We start from the raw sequence: 17,131 nt of genomic DNA, 5'->3' as shown, positions 1-17,131 counted from the left end.
TGCAATACAAGATACTGAGCCACCGTATGTTACATTAAGTCTTTGAAATATTGTTAATTCAGTTTTCAGCTTTTCTATTTATTGTGACAAATTAATATGTTGTACTTAATGACCAGTTTTGACTGGAAATAAAATAAATAAAGGATGATCCAGGCTTGGCTAAAAAAACTGGGAAAATGCTCAAAGGGCTGTGGATTTAATGCCCAGTTCTTCTAAGCTTTCCACATTGACCCCTTGAGAAAAGAAATAGACCCTCTTTGCTCTAAGTTTTGACTTCTGTAGAGTACTTTGTATATACTGTATAAGTGATCTTCATCGTCCACTTTATTAGAAACATTAAGCTTGCACTTTCACTTTTCACCACTTTTGTTTCTAATTTGTTGCTCATTTTAGCACAATTAGCCAATCCCCATTTATGTGAACTCCCCCTATCACTACTAGCGCTGCTCTTAAAACTAGTAGGGTGAGGACTAGCAATTGCTTCCATTGGGGTTATTGAGCCACCACCCCACACCTGACACAAACTTAGTGTTGTTTAGCCATGTTCACACTACATGACTTTTTGAGTCGTCAGTCAATGTGCTGTTTACACTACAAAATTTAAGTCCTTCAGTTGAGACTTTCACACTACATTACAGATCAGCATCACAGGGTCACAAATTGCACATTTTTTTTGCCCAAAATGAATGGCTTCATATAAAGCAACTGATCTCATCAACTGATGAGAATTTATAAATATCTGATCTGACTTACGTCCTTAACACAGAACGATATCAAATGTTTCAGTACTACAGACATCAGATCAGATCACAGTAGCAGTAATGCTAGTGCTTTACAGTGTTAAACCTGTTTTCTGTAGATAAACTGAAATATACAGGTGCACTTTCTTAGCTTTTATAGTAAAATACATTATTCTACTTTCTAAAATAAAAGAAATACTCAAAACAAGTAGCTCATGATTATTTTAAATTCAAAGTTTTTAGCTTTTAGCTCCATTCACCCAGTTTATAGAGGACTCACGAGCACCCTTTAGAGTTTAACAATCATTTCGTGATAGAACTGGGGGGCAGAAAGGGGTCAGACTCTCCATAAATGGCTCTGGTAATGCAGGTGGTGCGTTTTTGACCAGTGGTTCCAGTTGGCAGTTTGCAGCCACTGCTCCTGACTTCTAGTCGCTGACTGGGTCAGATAACTAGCATGACAAATATTTGCTAGGTGTATGCGACTTATCGTATTACTTGACTTATCGTAACTGTTTTGAGTGCAGCATTTTAACACTATTTGACTCTACTGTATTGTATATAAATTGTTCATGCATTTTACCCCCTCAAGGATTTTGAGAAGCTAATATACATATCTTACAGCCTTATGAAAAAAGTTCATTACCAAAGAGTTACTAAACATCTCAGATTTTCAATATGCTCTGTGAACAGTGTGTATGTGAACACATATGTATGTGTGTTTGTGTGGTCTGTGGGTTTGTGGTGTCTCTGTGGCTTTCACTATCATCTGTCTGAATGTGCAGGCCAGGGCACCATCTGCTTTTCTGTTCTAGCCTCATCCTCACTCTGTAGTTTGCACAGGATCACGAGTTGCACCATAAGCACTAGAGAGAGAGAGAGAGAGAGAGATAGAGAGAGATAGAGATAGAAAGATAACAGATAGCACTGGAAACAGGGATTACCGTCCTTCCATGATCCACCCGCTCATTTGATCCCAGGCAGACAGCCAGAACACCTGTCACGGGCTGGTGGAGAGCCACTGCTAGCAGCAGCATGCAGTGCCAAGGGCTGATCAGGGGTCAGGGGGTTATGACACTGCTTTTTTTTCCCTCCCCACTAATTGTGTTTATACCTTTCTGGCATAAATGCACATGTAGAAGGCCTTGAATTAGCCTGACTAGTGTATTTATAGATACTACATACCTCTAATTCCTCCAACACAGACACAGGCATAGCCTTGCATAAAGGCCTTCATGCTGCCACCAGAGGAAGTTTCAGTGGCACGTTATTTGAGTTAAAAGAACCCAGTGAAAAAAGCAGCTTAAGCTGTGGATGGCAGTAAGAAAACACTGATATAGAACCCATGATAGTGTTTAAATCAGCACATCAATGGAATTCTTAAAAAAAGAATTTTTTTTTTATCTTCTAGAAGCCTTAGAAGCTAAGGAAAGGTCACAGCAGGAAGAATTCCTGTGATATAAAGAAAGCTCTGAGATTAAATCTACTGTAATTCAGCAAGAAGAGAAAAATACCTTTTATCGTCTACTCCCCACCAGGCGACCGCTGAGTGGTAGCAGCTACAGCATCATTCTCAGAGCCAAATCCTGCCTGCTTGTTTTATTCACACTGCTGGCCAATTGCCTATTGTTTTCTAGCAGGAGCGATGCAGCGTCTGGCAGGTCCTTGAGTAAGGATTCCACTGTCTGTGCACTGATGGAGTATTTTCCTCTTTTGTATATTCAATTTCTGATAAAATATAAATGGAACTTGGTGGATAGTCTTGCCAGACTGTGATGTAGACAGTGGATCATCTTTAGTGACATATCCTGCTTTTTTTTGTCTTGGTGGAGATGACCAATGAATCAGTGTGTGGAAGCACCATGGTCTTTGGATCTCTGATGATTAAAAATGTTATTAACACTCCACCCCTACTGCAGAATCTGCAGAAACTGTAGGAGCTGTGAAAATTCTTGAGCTACATGGTACAGATTATCATAATACACCATTAGGAACCTCTACAACTTCGTGCCGAGATGTCGGGCTTTTATAACAGGACACTGATCGTCCACAGACTGCTGCCATCTCAAGAGCTTGCTTTTAACTCCTATCCCTAATGATTGAAAAGGTTATTAACACTCCACCCCTACTGCAGGATCTGCAGAAACTGTAGGAACTCTGTAGGAGAATTCTTGAGCTACATGGTACAGATTATCATAATACACCATTAGGAACCTCTACAACTCCATGCCGAGATGTCAGGCCTGTTGTATTGCACATGCATTACACCTGCTTTACGCAGGCCAGATATTTTCCAAGTCATTTCATGGCGGGCCACAAGGGGGTGGGATGGGGGGGGGGCGGGTAAAATGAAGTGTAATAGGATGGGGTACTACAGACTAGTAGCTCTCCAGCCCAGAGGGTTGCTGAACCCAATTGCAGAACAGCTGATCTCAAATCAGGTAAACCCAAGAAGAAAATAAATAAATAAATAAATAAAGGAACCGCTCCTCACGCGGCATCGAACCCATGTCGTCAGGGTCGCGATCCAATACACTACCGCTGCCCCAGCTAGTGAATTGGGACATGGAAAAAGAGATATGTAAACAAAAGCTCACCAGAGAAGCATTTTATCATTATTTTTTTTTATCTAGTTCATTATAGTTATAGTTATTATCAAACAACCTCACGGGCCAGATGTTTCATGCTTGCAGACACCTGCTTTACACTCTACCTCTGTATAAATAGCTCAATAAATATGACGGTTTTAAAAAAAAAATATTGTAATGTATGGTAACCTTTACCTTTTTAACCGCATATATTGCAATATGTTATATGTCTTCTAAGTGCAACTATTTACTATTAAAACTATTTCTATTTACGTATTTACGTATATTGTGAGGTCGTGGATATTTAATCAAGCAAACATTCTCGGTGCCAATGTTCCAATACTTTTTTATGTATTTGTTGGCTCACAAATAACCAGAAAGAAAACACACAAGCCAATAATTCAGTGAGATGCCAGCAATGCTGGAAATTGCGACCGTTTCTATTGCATATAATTATGTATTGCTACTACAGACACAAGTGCCTGCAGGCCCAGTCACACTAGCTTTTTGCCAGCAGAATTTCTCATGTTAAATTACATTCATTTCAATGGGATTTGCTGCACTGAACAGTTTCACATTACAGATTTAAGGAAGAAATAGGTTTTGTATGCAACCCGTTGCTTCAAGATCACTTTTAGTTCATAACTGTCCAGTAGCTCTATTGCTACATGTATTTCTCTTTACTCCTGAACCCTTTGTGTAATCCTAAAACAGAAAATAATCCATTAATGATTCAACTATTTGACAGTAAGTTGAGAAGTGCCACAGGGTTCTATTCCAGGCCCTATAAAACTGATGTAAAATATGGTAGTAATGTAGTTATGAGGTTAAAGACCTGAAGTGCATGCCAATCACTGAATTAACAATATAAACAGTCTGTGTGGACAAATATTCTTATTTCAGTAATTTTATTAAAGCATAAAACTAAATAAATAAATTGTTTATTTACTAGACTTTTACTGCAGATTTGTAGATGCAAGGTTTTTGCATGACAATGATTATTATGATGATACATAATAATTCTTCTGACATCTACCCCCACCCCTCTTTCTATCTGTCCAAAAAAAAAGAGATCACTTAAAAATGATGAGTTTCTTTGATTTTACCAAATTAAAAACCTCTGGAATATAATCAAGATGAAGATGGATGATCACAAGCCATCAAACCAAGCTGAACTGCTCGAATTTTTGCAACAGGAGTGGCATAAAGTTATCCAAAAGCATTATGTAAGACTGGTGGAGGAGAACATGACAAGATGCATGAAAACTGTAATTAAAAACCAGAGTTACTCCACCAAATATTGATTTCTGAACTCTTAAAAATGTATGAATGTGAGCGTCTTTTCTTTGCATTATTTGAGGTCTGAAAGCTCTGCATCTTTTTTGTTATTTCAGCCATTTCTCATTTTCTGCAAATAAATGCTCTAAATAACAATATTTTTATTTGGAATTTGGAGGAAATGTCTGTAGTTTATAGAATAAAACAACAATGTCCATTTTACTCAAACATATACCTATAAATAGCAAAATCAGAAAAACTGATTCAGAAACTGAAGTGGTCTCTTTTTTTTACCCAGAGCTGAACCTATCTTTCTCTCCATAGGAATTTAAGCAATGGTTTTATAGGTACAATTACAATTATTGTGTTAAGGTGGCATTTAAAGCAGATTATATACTTTTAAGAATTCCTAGACGGACACAGATCCTGAAGAACTATAACACATAGTCACCCTATAAAAAGATACTTAAAATTGTAATAAAACTAATCCATAATATAGTGCATACTAGTTTATGCTAAACCAGGTTATACTAAATAATGTACTCAATCTTTTTTCATTTATTAATGTGTGTTATTGTGTGTATGTATATCTGTGTGTCTGTTTCTGTGTCTGTGTGTGCAGAATTGGATGTCCCTGTGATTGCATTGTGAGTTACTATGCAACTGAAGCCAAAGTTCTAGTGTGCGCAGACACACTTGGCCAATAAACCCCGATTGTAAAATGTTGGCAGTCGTGCTAATGTGTGCTTTCTCAGCTGCAGAATAGCCTCAAATTGCAGCTAAAATCTCACCCTCCATATCTCTTTTTCCACAGGTAAACATGCTTATTGGAATAGTTGTCTTCAATAAGCTCATGTCTAGAGACGGAATCTCAGACAAATCCAAAAAGCAGAGAGCAGGGTGAGTAAAAACACACAACACTGTATATCTAAAGCAGGGTCCTCATAATACCTTCACACACACATACCCACTTCCCCCTATTCACAAGAATTAGAGATATCCAGTCATGTGTTTATGCGACCAACTTCAATCTGACCCTTTAAAAAAACATATAAAATAACAGATCAAATTCTAATATTAAACTACAAATTTTAGAGTAGAGGACAATTGCTGCTTTCATTCTGACGTTCAACAGTGATTTATTGAGCATTTGTATTTATTTAATAATCATATTCAGACAGAATAGTTTGAAACAACAGTAAAGACTATTTGCCATCTTCAGTCTGTGTGAAAAAAAAATAATTGGAGATAAAAGATACAATATATGGATAAAAGTGAGGATTTGATTGAATTAGCTGAATCAATATGCTGGATGATCACCAAACTACAAAGCTACAAATTATGCTCCAAATGAACCAGACAAGCTGTGTGTGTGCATTTGCACATTTATGTCAGCAATGGGTGGACTGAAAGTAGCTGATAGCATTTTTACCCATGCTCTAGTCCTTAATTAGGGGGCACAGGATATTCGCCCACTCTAGAAGTGGCAATGAGGTGTTTAATAACTTCAGCAACACTGCTGTGTTTGATCCATTCATACCAGCACAACACAAAATAACACACTACCACCATGGCAGTGCCGTGTTTGGACATATAGGGTTGGTTTTCCAGATAAGCTTATACCTGTGCTGTATAGCACTGTGAATGGAATTTAATTCTACATTGAAAGAGATTTATGGTCTAGGTTAGTGTTAAGATATATGTTAAATACAAACTTCATATTTTAAAAGGGTATTATTACTAGTAGTAGTTGTAGTGGTGGCAGTACTAGTGGTGGTAGTATAAGTATTATTAAAATTATACTTGTAGTTATAGTAGTAGTAGTAGTAGTAGGAGTAGTGGAATGAGTAGTAGTAATAGTTGAAGTACTATCAGTAGTAGTTGTAGTAGTATTATTAATAAAGGTAGCAGTATTAGTAGTAGTAGAAGTAGTGGTAGTGGGGGTGGTAGTAGTAGTAGAAGGGGTAGTAGTAGTAATAGTGGAAGTAGTTGTAGTAGAAGTAGTAGAAGTGGTGGTAGTAGAAATAATAAAAGTGGACATAGTAGAAGAAGAAAGTGTTGTAGTAGTGGTAGTAATAGTAGTAGTAGTAGGACTGGTAATAGTAGAAAGTGTTGTAGTAGTTATAGTAGTAGTACTGGTGGTAGTAGTGATAGTAGTAGGATGAATGGTAGTAGTAGTAGTAGCAGTAGTAGTTGTAGTAGTATTAATAGTGGAGTGTAGCTCCACTATATAGTGGAGTGTAGCTATAGTAGTAGTAATAGTAGTTGTAGTAGTAGAAGTTGTGGTAGTAGTAGAAATAATAAAAGTGGACATAGTAAAAGAAGTAAGTGTAGTAGTAGTAGAAGTAGTAGTAGGACTGGTAATAGTAGAAAGTGTCGTAGTAACTATAGTAGCAATACTGGTGGTAGTAGTGATAGTAGTAGTAGTAGGAATGATAGTAGTAGTAGTAGTAGCAGTAGTGGATGTATTAGATGTAGTAGTAGTAGTAGTATTAATAATGATAGTAGTCATAGTAGTTGTAGTAGTGGTATTAGTTGTGGTAGAAGTAGTAGTAGTAGCAGCAGTAGTAGAAGTATTTGCAGCAGTAGTAATAGTGGAAGTAGTAGTAGTGGAAGTTGTAGAAAGTGTTTTAGTAGCTGTAGTAGCTATAGTAGTAGTAATAGTAGTATAAGTAGTAGTAGTAGTGATGGTAATAGTAGTAGCTGTAGTGGTGGTGGTGGTGGTGGTAGTAGTTGGAGTAGTAGTAGCTATAGTAGTAGTAATAGTAGTATAAGTAGTAGTAGTAGTGATGGTAGTAGTAGTAGAAGTAGTTGCAGTAGTAGTAATAGTGGAAGTAGTTGTCGTATTGGTAGTTTTAGAAAGTGTTTTAGTAGCTGTAGTAGCTATAGTAGTAGTAATAGTAGTATAAGTAGTAGTAGTAGTGATGGTAGTAGTAGTAGCTGTAGTGGTGGTGGTGGTAGTAGTTGGAGTAGTAGTAGCTATAGTAGTAGTAATAGTAGTATAAGTAGTAGTAGTAGTGATGGTAGTAGTAGTAGCTGTAGTGGTGGTGGTGGTGGTAGTAGTTGGAGTAGTAGTAGCTATAGTAGTAGTCGTGGCAGTAGTAGTCAGTAGTTGTAGCAGTATGCTATATTACACTGCTCTGTTTTATATTTATATATATATATATATATATATATATATATATATATAATGATCTGAATTTCACTAGAGTTGACTTCACCCACCCCTAACTTAACAATTCAGACACATTTAAACTCACTCTTACTGCACGAGGTTCAGAAACTCTTGCTCCGAATGTGAATAATGACACCTTCATTAGTGCACGCAGGGTCTGTGATGATCTGCTTGGCTTGTTTACCTGAAACTAGTTCTCTGATGGTCCCATCATTAGCTTTCTGTGTTTCCTGACTGAGTGGGTGATCGCTACGTGCACGCACACGCCCCTACGGGAGATCTCACGCGGTAAAAAGCTCTTTTCATCCTAGCTGGGGCTGAGAAGATGGAAAGCAGATGCATCCTTTTAACACGGTTAATAATGTGAGTGAAAAGACCTGGAGAATCACTAAGTTCCGCATCTGCCTCATCCTCCTACCTTTTCAGATCCCAGCAAATCCGCTTTATTTCACCAGCCCTGTCTGTTTTCTGAGTGTAATGGAGACCTAGGCGTCTCCTCTTTAATTAACATAATGACTCCGTTGGAACCCTAAATCCATTTGGAGATATAGATGAGCGCACTACAGCGTTTCAGGTCTGCACGTGTCAAACACGGAGCGGTGCTTAAAACGCGTCACGTTCAGTGGATCAGAGACCTTACGCTGATGGCAATACGGCGACAATTACGCAACCTATTATAATGCAGTATGCGCTCCGCTCGCAAAAAAACAACTGAAGAGGCTCTCGTAATGCCGACGAATTACTTCCCCACTTCTCCGGCACTGTTTATATGATACTAACACGATGAAATTGCTCTGTGGATTTCCATAGACAAGTGTGTAGGAGACAATTGGTCTTGCGTATTGAATGAGGAGCTAATCAGAGATGTGAGCTAATCTAATGACTGGATATTTCTAATCCCCCCTCCAGACAACAATCCATGCTGCAATTTCTCCCTCAAATTGATTTCCATTTTTCTTATTCTCCCCTGCTCTTTTTATGGGCAGCATGTGCAGTTGACGCATTTTGGAAGCTACAATGACTAACTGGCTATTATCTTGGCCAGCACCTTGTGTGTGAAGTTCCCTTAGCAACCAACACTTACATGAGCACAGACACACACACACACACACATTTCCATATATCAGTATATCACATATCACATGCAAACACCTATATGTACATAATGAGACTTAATGATATATATATATATATATATATATATATATATATATATATATATATATATATATATATATAATGCACTATATCATTATAATAATGATGATTATATCATTGTACTATATTGTAAACTAAATAAATTACCTTTGCTGGATCACATTAAAGTTGTGTCTCATACCCAGATATCAGATACAGCATCTTATCTGCATTGCATTAAGACTCTGGTTGGTCAGAGGGATAATGCATATTTACATAATGCATAATGCATCTTTCAGCACTCTAGTTATTGTGCAGATGTAAATAATACCTTGGCAAGTGAAATAAGATCTTTATTCTAGTGACTTTATCTCATATTCATCACTATGATGTTTTTGGAAGAATGGTACACTCTTTTATACTCAATTTCCAGGAAGAACCAACACATATCCACACAAATCAGGAAAAAAAAATGAGTCTGAAAAGTCTGAATATACAGTAGTCAGTGTATGGATTCTGCATGTAGTAACCATTATTTAAGAGTGTATTTCTTTATTCACTAAGTAGTTATTGAAGTGCAATAAGCTCAATACAGTATCGGTTAGAAGTTTGGACACATTTTAAATTCATTGGTTATTCATTATTTAAAACAATAAAAAATCTGTATTGTAGATTAATACTGAAGTCATCCAAACTAGAAAGAAAAAAAAAACATATAAAAACAAAAAAAAGTTTTATATTTTAGATTCTTTGAAATAGCACCTCTGAGGTAGTCACTTGAAATTCAGGCTTTCAGTTAACAGCTGTCAAGCTAAATTTGTCAAGAGTTAATTATACAGTATGAATTTCTTGTCTCAATGTGTTTGAGAGCATCAGTTGTAAAGTAGTGAAGAGGTAGAGTTAAAGGTATTCAGTGAATAGCTCTATTTGAGTAATGTTCTAATCCATATTATGGCAAGAACTGCTCAACTAAGGAAAGAAAAAAGACAAATACATTTATTTATACAGAGTTCCTTTTCCACACCCTTTTTTCTTTCCTAGACATACATGTTGTATTCACATGACTCTTTAAAGAAAAAACTCCTAAACAAGTAGTTTAATTACTGCTCTGATAGACAACAGTATAAACAATAAAACCATTATAAATCTGTTTAAGCAACAAAACTGCATTTTCCAGCTGTCACTCACCCTGATCCGTCTCCCTGTGGAGCTGTTTGACTTTGCAGATGGCCGATGAAGGACTAGTTAGTGTGTTTGTTGCAGTGTTTGTGGCCAGACAGGGAATCGGACTCTGCCGCAGTGTGTGTGTGTGTGTGTGTGTTTGTTTGTGTGTGTGTGTGTGTTTATGTGTGTGTGTTTGTGTGTTTGTGTGTGTGTGTGTGTGTGTGTGTGTGTGTGTGTGTGTGTGTGTGTGTGTGTGTGTGTGTGTGTGTGTAAATAATGAATTTTTGCGGAGAAAACTCTTCTTTTAGAGCGTCTCAGTCCCTGGCCTCATTTAGCTCGTCCCAACCCTACAAAGGTCCAAACCAGCACTGCGTTCACAAAGCTGAGGGCCATTCTGACGGGTTCATTAAACACTGAAATCCATGACTAATGACCTGAGAGAGACTCTGACCATGGTGACCTCACAGCACTTTCACTAACAACACACACACATAGAGTGGAATAGATAGAGAAAAGATTTCGGTTCATCTTGGTGATATTTTACCTCAGGTCATTAGTCATAGAGTGCAGAAATCTAGATATGTGATTTATTACAACACAAACAAACACAAACACATACACACAAGGCAAATGCACATATCTGTATACGCACACACACACAAGAACACTCTCAAACAAACTCTCAAACAAACAAATACAGGAGAAAATAGTTACTCATAAATACACAACACACAAAACAAACAAGCATGCACTCATATACAAATACACAAATACAAACATCCATACAAACATGCGCAAAAATACACACACACAAACACATTCAAATAAATGAGTTGTGTTTACTGTATGTAACACTAGTATGGAAGTGGTTCGTTTGTAGTGTGTTGATCGGGTACAAGTGGATCAGACACAGCAGTGCTGCTGGAGTTTTTAAACACCTCCTAGACTGAGAATTGTACACAAACCAGAAATATCCAGTCAAAAGCATCCTGTGGCCACTGATATGAAAAACTAGAGGATGAACAACTCAAGAATTTTAGCAAAATACCGTATTTTATGGACTATAAGGCATACTGGATAATAAGGCACATTTTAAGCGACAATAGAAAGGAACTGGCGAAGGGTGTCGCCATGTTTCCCTTTTAATTAAGCAGGTATCGCAGCTAAGGGGGGAGGGGGGATTTGAGGGGGTGTTTGGCGGGCGCCTAAGTAAACAAAACTGTAATAAAAAAAATTATAAAATGTTTCTAAAGCAGATGAGAGCTGGATGTTAATCTACACAATTTATCTGCCGATAACTGTTTATTTGGGTGAGTAAATTAGATTTCCAGCAACATATTTCCAACAGTTATTTACAACTGCACAGTTAGCAGCAGCGCTAGCCGTGGATAGTAGCAGCACAAGCCTTGGTTAGCAGCAGCACTATCATTGGTTAGCAGCAGCACTAGCCATGGTTAGCAGCGCTTAGTGCTAGTATATATTGCCCGACACTGCTAACCGGAGTGTTCCGGTAAGCCAGTGCGCTATCAACTAGCAGATTGTCCCACATAGCTTTTTTTAACAGGGTAAACATGCAGGCTACAGTCTAATATACTTACCTCTGAATGGTGAAAGAGCTAGCGCTGTGGTTAGCTGCTAATGCTAATACTGCTCCAGCCTTGGTGCTGGATTAAATTTACTGAAACTTTTTTAACGCTGGACTTCCTTACAACCTGACTGGTAAAATCAATACATAAGGCACACCGGATTATAAGGCGTAGATTCAAGTGCACCTTATAGTGCAAAAAACAAAATCGGTACAAGCTTCCATCTCTGATTTTTACACTTACAAAGTGAAGCAGGAAGTTAGTGTCTAATAGAGTTGACAATGAGTGGAGACAGTGTTAAGAACTCCATCAGCACTGTTGTGTCTGATCTACTTGAACCAGTACAACACACATACTGTACTAACACACCACCAGCATGTCAGTGTCACTGCAGTACTCAAAATGACCCATTACCCAAGTAATACATGTTCTGTGGTAATTCTGTGGTAAAAAAGTATAATAAATTATGCTGAGAAACAGAAACGGGTAAAGGTTGGTCCTTGTAGCTCCACATGCTTCAACTGTTATTAATAAGATTTTATCAGAGCTTTGCTCTCTGCCTTGTTTTATTTCTCTTTCTCTGTCACTGTTCTCCTCTACCTGCCTCATCTCCTCTAATAGACACATGTACTGTATATACTGTAGCACATTAATAACCTGTCATATGATGTCTGTGCTGCTGCTGTTTGTCCATTGCGGCTACTATACTTTAACCATTGCTTTAATTTCTTTCTTCCTTTCTTTCTTCCTTTTTTCTTCTTTTTGTTTCGTTTATTTTATTTATGTCATTCCCTCTCCTTGTGTCCTTGTGTTGTGATGTTTTTTTTTTTTTCCTTTTCTTTTCTTTTTTCTGTTTTTTTGTACTACAATTTCTCACCTGACCATACCCCTGTCGTATGTGTGCGTTTTACTTTGTGTATGTGTCTTGGCCTGCCTTGCATGGTGTGCATGGTTTGTATGAATGGACCCACCTTTTTCCATTTCTGTGGTCCTTCTTCTTCCATTGTATGTCCCTGTCCACCCCTCCCCTGTGTGCTCTGTGTATGTGTGCGGTTTGTGTGTGTGATTGTGTGTGTGCGCGTGATTGTGTGTGTGTGTTTGTGTGCTGGGTCCTGAAGTCCGCCGCTGGAGGCACGTAGCAGACTGCTCCTCAAATGCTCCAAGTGTGGGGTCATCTCCAGCACCGCTATGTCCAGCTCCACCGCCAGCAGCGCCATGTTAGTCTCATTCCACTCTTTCTTTCTTTCTCTCTCTCTCTCTCTCTCTCTCTCTCTCTCTCTTTATTTTATTTTATCTCTCTCTCTCTCGTCACTGCTTCTCTCCCTTCCTGTTCATTTATCCCTTCTCTCGATCTCTCTCTCTCTATATTGTATCTTACTTATTCACTCACCTTCACTCTCTTTCTTTCCCCTGTCTATCTCTCTTTCTCCCTCTCTTTCTTTTTCCCACTCACTTGATCTCTCTTTCCTCTTCTTTTTATCTTTTCCTTCTTCTTTCTTTTTCTTTGTTTCATTCTTCTTTCGGCTGTACTAACACACTGCTGACAGTAAGAAACTAAAACTCTTCAAAGAACTGCTCTCCCACACACACACACACACACACACACACACACACACACACACACACACATTCATGCAGTCATACACACACCTGCACACACACACATACACTTACACACACACACACACACACACCGAACACAGTGTGAGATGTCTGTTCTTTGAAGAGCTAAAGAACCAGAGAGTGGGTCCAAGGTCACCTCTTGTTCTTTTGGGATTTTGAGAAAATTGGACTAATCTGTGGCTTTTTTTTTTTTGGCCGGTGGTGTTTCTGCACTAGTAATGGAATTACTGATATATCTCTCCTCTGTCATCTCTGTCTGTCTCTTTCTCTTTTTCTCATTTGGTTCATGCTGTTGTCATCTTTTGAATGGAAATCTGATCTGGGGATCTGTGTGTAATTTGCTGTGTGTGTGTGAATCTCTGTGTTGTTTTTTTTGGTCCATCAGTTACAATCTGAAGACGCCTATTACAAGCCTGCATTACCATATTTCTCTCTGTATCACTGTTTTTTTTTATTCTCTCTCTTTTCCTCTCTCTGTCTATCGTTTTCTCTCTTTCTCTCTCCCTCTTTCTCTCTTTTCACTCTCATTGGTAATGAACTGAAAGTGGGTTGTCTGTCCCCTGTCAGTTAAGCCCATTTACACTCAGGATATGGACTCAGTACAGCGTGAACACACTACATTGGTGTCAGACACCATGGCTAACCAGCGTGAACTCGGCCCCCTCCAACCCCCAACCCCCTCATTCTGCCCACAGTGTCCACTGAGCCAAACTGTCTACTCTGACGCCTTGTCTGTCATTTGGCAGAGTGTGTTCAGCGTCAGAATAGACAGAGATCAGTCATTGCGTAGCTAATCATTAATTAACACTGCGTACCATGGGCGTCGTATTGATCTATCTAAGCTCCGCCCACATATTTGAGTTCTTTGGGAGCACATGCATTTGAAGAGTTAGACAAGCTTTACAATACGTTGGCCCATTAAATCACATTACCATTTAGAGGTCAACCAATGCGTTTTTTCCTGATGTTTCTATTCATTTTATGATTTTATACATTTATTATGCAACAATAACTTGCTTGCTTTTTTCTTTTGAAGGTTTAACCATATGGGGTTGTTGAAAATGCAAGTTTTTATTTTTTTTTTTGTGGTAATACAGCATATAATTGAGAAGCTCATCTTCTGCCTCTTCTGCATCTCTAATTGGTGTTTTCGTGCATCCGACTATTTCTTGACCAATGGACACTCAGGAAATCACTAAGAACTACCTTGATTGGAATTCTGCGCTCATTCCACAATTATACAATTAGTTAAGTGTGTCTTAATTATCACCTGAGTGTCCATTAGTCAGTTTCACACAAAACAAACACAGACTCACAAATCCACTAAGTACTACTAAGAGGCAGATAATGATGTTTCTCAACCATGTTGTTTTGTCTCAAACATATTCATAGAAATATGAAAAACCTAAACCTATTATTGGACTACACCCCATTTTGTATGAAGTTTTTACATTGAAAGGTAACTGCAGTCTATGACTAGGCCTTGATTCTTTAAAAAAAAAAATACCACCAGATTTTTAATTGAGCAAATTACTCATTTTTAAGGGACAAATTGCTTATTGTCATGTCCATCTCTTTAGCATAGCATTTTAAACTGTCAATTCATATCTAGCAACTATAAACAAACCTAAACTACCATGTCCGTGTTAACTTAAATTGGGTTTTTGCTATGTGATCTACTTTTTATCTAATTTTATCTAAAACACATTTATTTATAACGCATATAGAACTCTATTCCACTTCTAAAAGTCAGATTAAAGATTTGTTGCGCATCCTTTGCTTTTTATTTGTATATTGCAATGGGATCTACATCTACATGCCCTGAAACTTATGCAGTTTTGTGGTCTCCCTACTTAAATATTGTTACTTTATATATATATATATATATATATATATATATATATATATATATATATATATATATATATATATATATATATATTTTTTTTTTTTTTTTTTTTTTTTTTTTCCATTTTCTCCCTAATTTACAAAGCCAATTACCCAATCCACTCATTGAGACTCCCCTCATCACTAGTGATGCCCCAACACCAGGAGATTGAAGACTAGTACATGCTTCCTCCGTGATCCTCATGTGAACTGCTTTTAACTTTTTAACTTTTAAAATTATCCTGATGCAGCATTGCTGAGTAGCATCACAGCACGCTCGGAGGAAAGCGCAGCGATTGGGTTCCGATACATCAGCTCACAAATGCCTTGTGCTGAGCGACATCACCCTTTGGAGTGATGAGTGAGGAGAGAGTGCCATCTACCCACCCACAGAGAGCAAGGCCAATTGTGCTCTCTCAGGGCTCCGGCAACTGATGGCGAGCTGCATGAATGGGATTTAAACCAGCGATTTCCCACCGATCATAGTGGCAGTGCTTAGCCCACTGGACCACTTAATTTAAGTCCTCTTTATGAATTAGTTACTGTGTAACAATGTATTATTAGCACATTTAACCAATGCTGTATTGGACAGTAATGGCTCAGTGGTTAAAACAATGTTGTGGGTTCAGTACAAATGGCTTCTAATCTTCCACTTTTGGGCTCTTAATGGATTTTTGACACTGGGTTATTGATGACATGGTTGTGGGTTCGATGCCCAAGTTCACAAAGCTGCCACTGTTGGACATTTGAGAAATTTAAAGCTAACATTATCATCTATATGTTTACTTTATATTTAATACACCTTAACCTAATCCACCAGCATATACTGTTGGCTCCAAAGCTTCCCATTAATGAATGTCTTATGATGTTAATATATGTGTGTGTGTGTGTGTGTGTGTGTGTGCGCGTGTGTGTAAAAGAGAGCAAAAAATACCAAAAAATATGTTTGTTCTGTTGTGAGTAACTGATGTGTGTACCTAGTCTTCGAGTGTGTTTCTGTGAGCGTCCACTTGCCAGTCATCAGTGCATTTTGCACCACTGTTGTAACAGTTCACAGCCTTTGATAGTAAAGTATGTGCTAATGTGCGGCTGAGTGACTCTGTAGGCGGTCTGTAAGTGGTCATGCTGTGTGTGTGTGTGTGTGTGTGTGTGTGTGTGTGTGTGTGTACAGGGCGTCTTTATGGAGCTCGTGCGTGGTGCTCCCCCTGCTGGCGCTCACGTGGATGTCAGCAGTATTAGCCATCACGGACCGCCGCTCCACGCTCTTCCAGGTGCTCTTCGCTGTCTTCGACTCAGTCCAGGGCTTCGTCATCATCACTGTGCACTGTGCCATGCGCCGAGAGGTCAGTGAACTGATGTTCTTCATTAAATGTAATTCATATAATTCACACAAGCATAATCCTGATTCCAGTTGGGTTGCTGATGAGGACAATAAGGAGTGCTGAATTAAAAGGGATTTTCGCTTATATATACAAATTAGTAATAATTTATTATTGTGAAAGTCAATCATACTCATCATAAATCATCCATAAGGACTGGACACATTTGAACTGGATCTGTTGGTAATTACAGATGCAGTATTCTGTTATTTAGGAGTCTAAGTAAGTACAATTCCTGTGAGAGCTTATGTGTGTAAAGAAGACAATGCGTTACCTGAAAAGTGAACAGTGTATTGACCTGCGCTGTTTTTACAGCTTAGCTTTCGATTTCCGTAAGTGGAAAACCTCACTAGAGGCATAAAACAACTCAGTGCTGCTACTCTGTGCAAGTGATGCAGCATCACTGGCCAGAACCTTATCTGTGCATTTTTGCTTTTACATAATACACCTTAATAAAGAGCAAAGATGAAACTTATAACAAACAAAATTATTTTCTATTTGCTTTTTTTCATTGTTTCATAATTTTCTACATTGTAGATCAATACTAAAACCATTCAAACTATAAAGAAAAGCA

General features: G+C 38.1%; 1 protein-coding gene across 10 annotated transcripts in view; it reads left to right on the top strand.

Moving 5' to 3' along the window:
- Positions 1-17,131, top strand: part of adgrb2 (adhesion G protein-coupled receptor B2) — a 522,385-nt gene that overhangs the window by 444,326 nt on the left and 60,928 nt on the right. For 8 of the 10 annotated variants that reach the window (XM_022683130.2, XM_049475334.1, XM_049475340.1 and 5 more), the window contains 3 exons: positions 5,421-5,506; positions 12,787-12,885; positions 16,350-16,521. In XM_022683130.2, the coding sequence (XP_022538851.2) occupies positions 5,421-5,506; positions 12,787-12,885; positions 16,350-16,521 (357 nt within the window). The remainder of the gene's footprint in view (positions 1-5,420; positions 5,507-12,786; positions 12,886-16,349; positions 16,522-17,131) is intronic. The other 2 variants (XM_049475339.1, XM_049475336.1) reach the window with 1 other exon arrangement.

The sequence above is a fragment of the Astyanax mexicanus genome, chromosome 3 (genome assembly GCF_023375975.1).
Source record: "Astyanax mexicanus isolate ESR-SI-001 chromosome 3, AstMex3_surface, whole genome shotgun sequence".
NCBI classification, from domain to species: domain Eukaryota; kingdom Metazoa; phylum Chordata; class Actinopteri; order Characiformes; family Acestrorhamphidae; genus Astyanax; species Astyanax mexicanus.
Note: the sequence above shows the minus strand (reverse complement) of the source record. Positions and strands in the feature narration are given on the sequence as shown.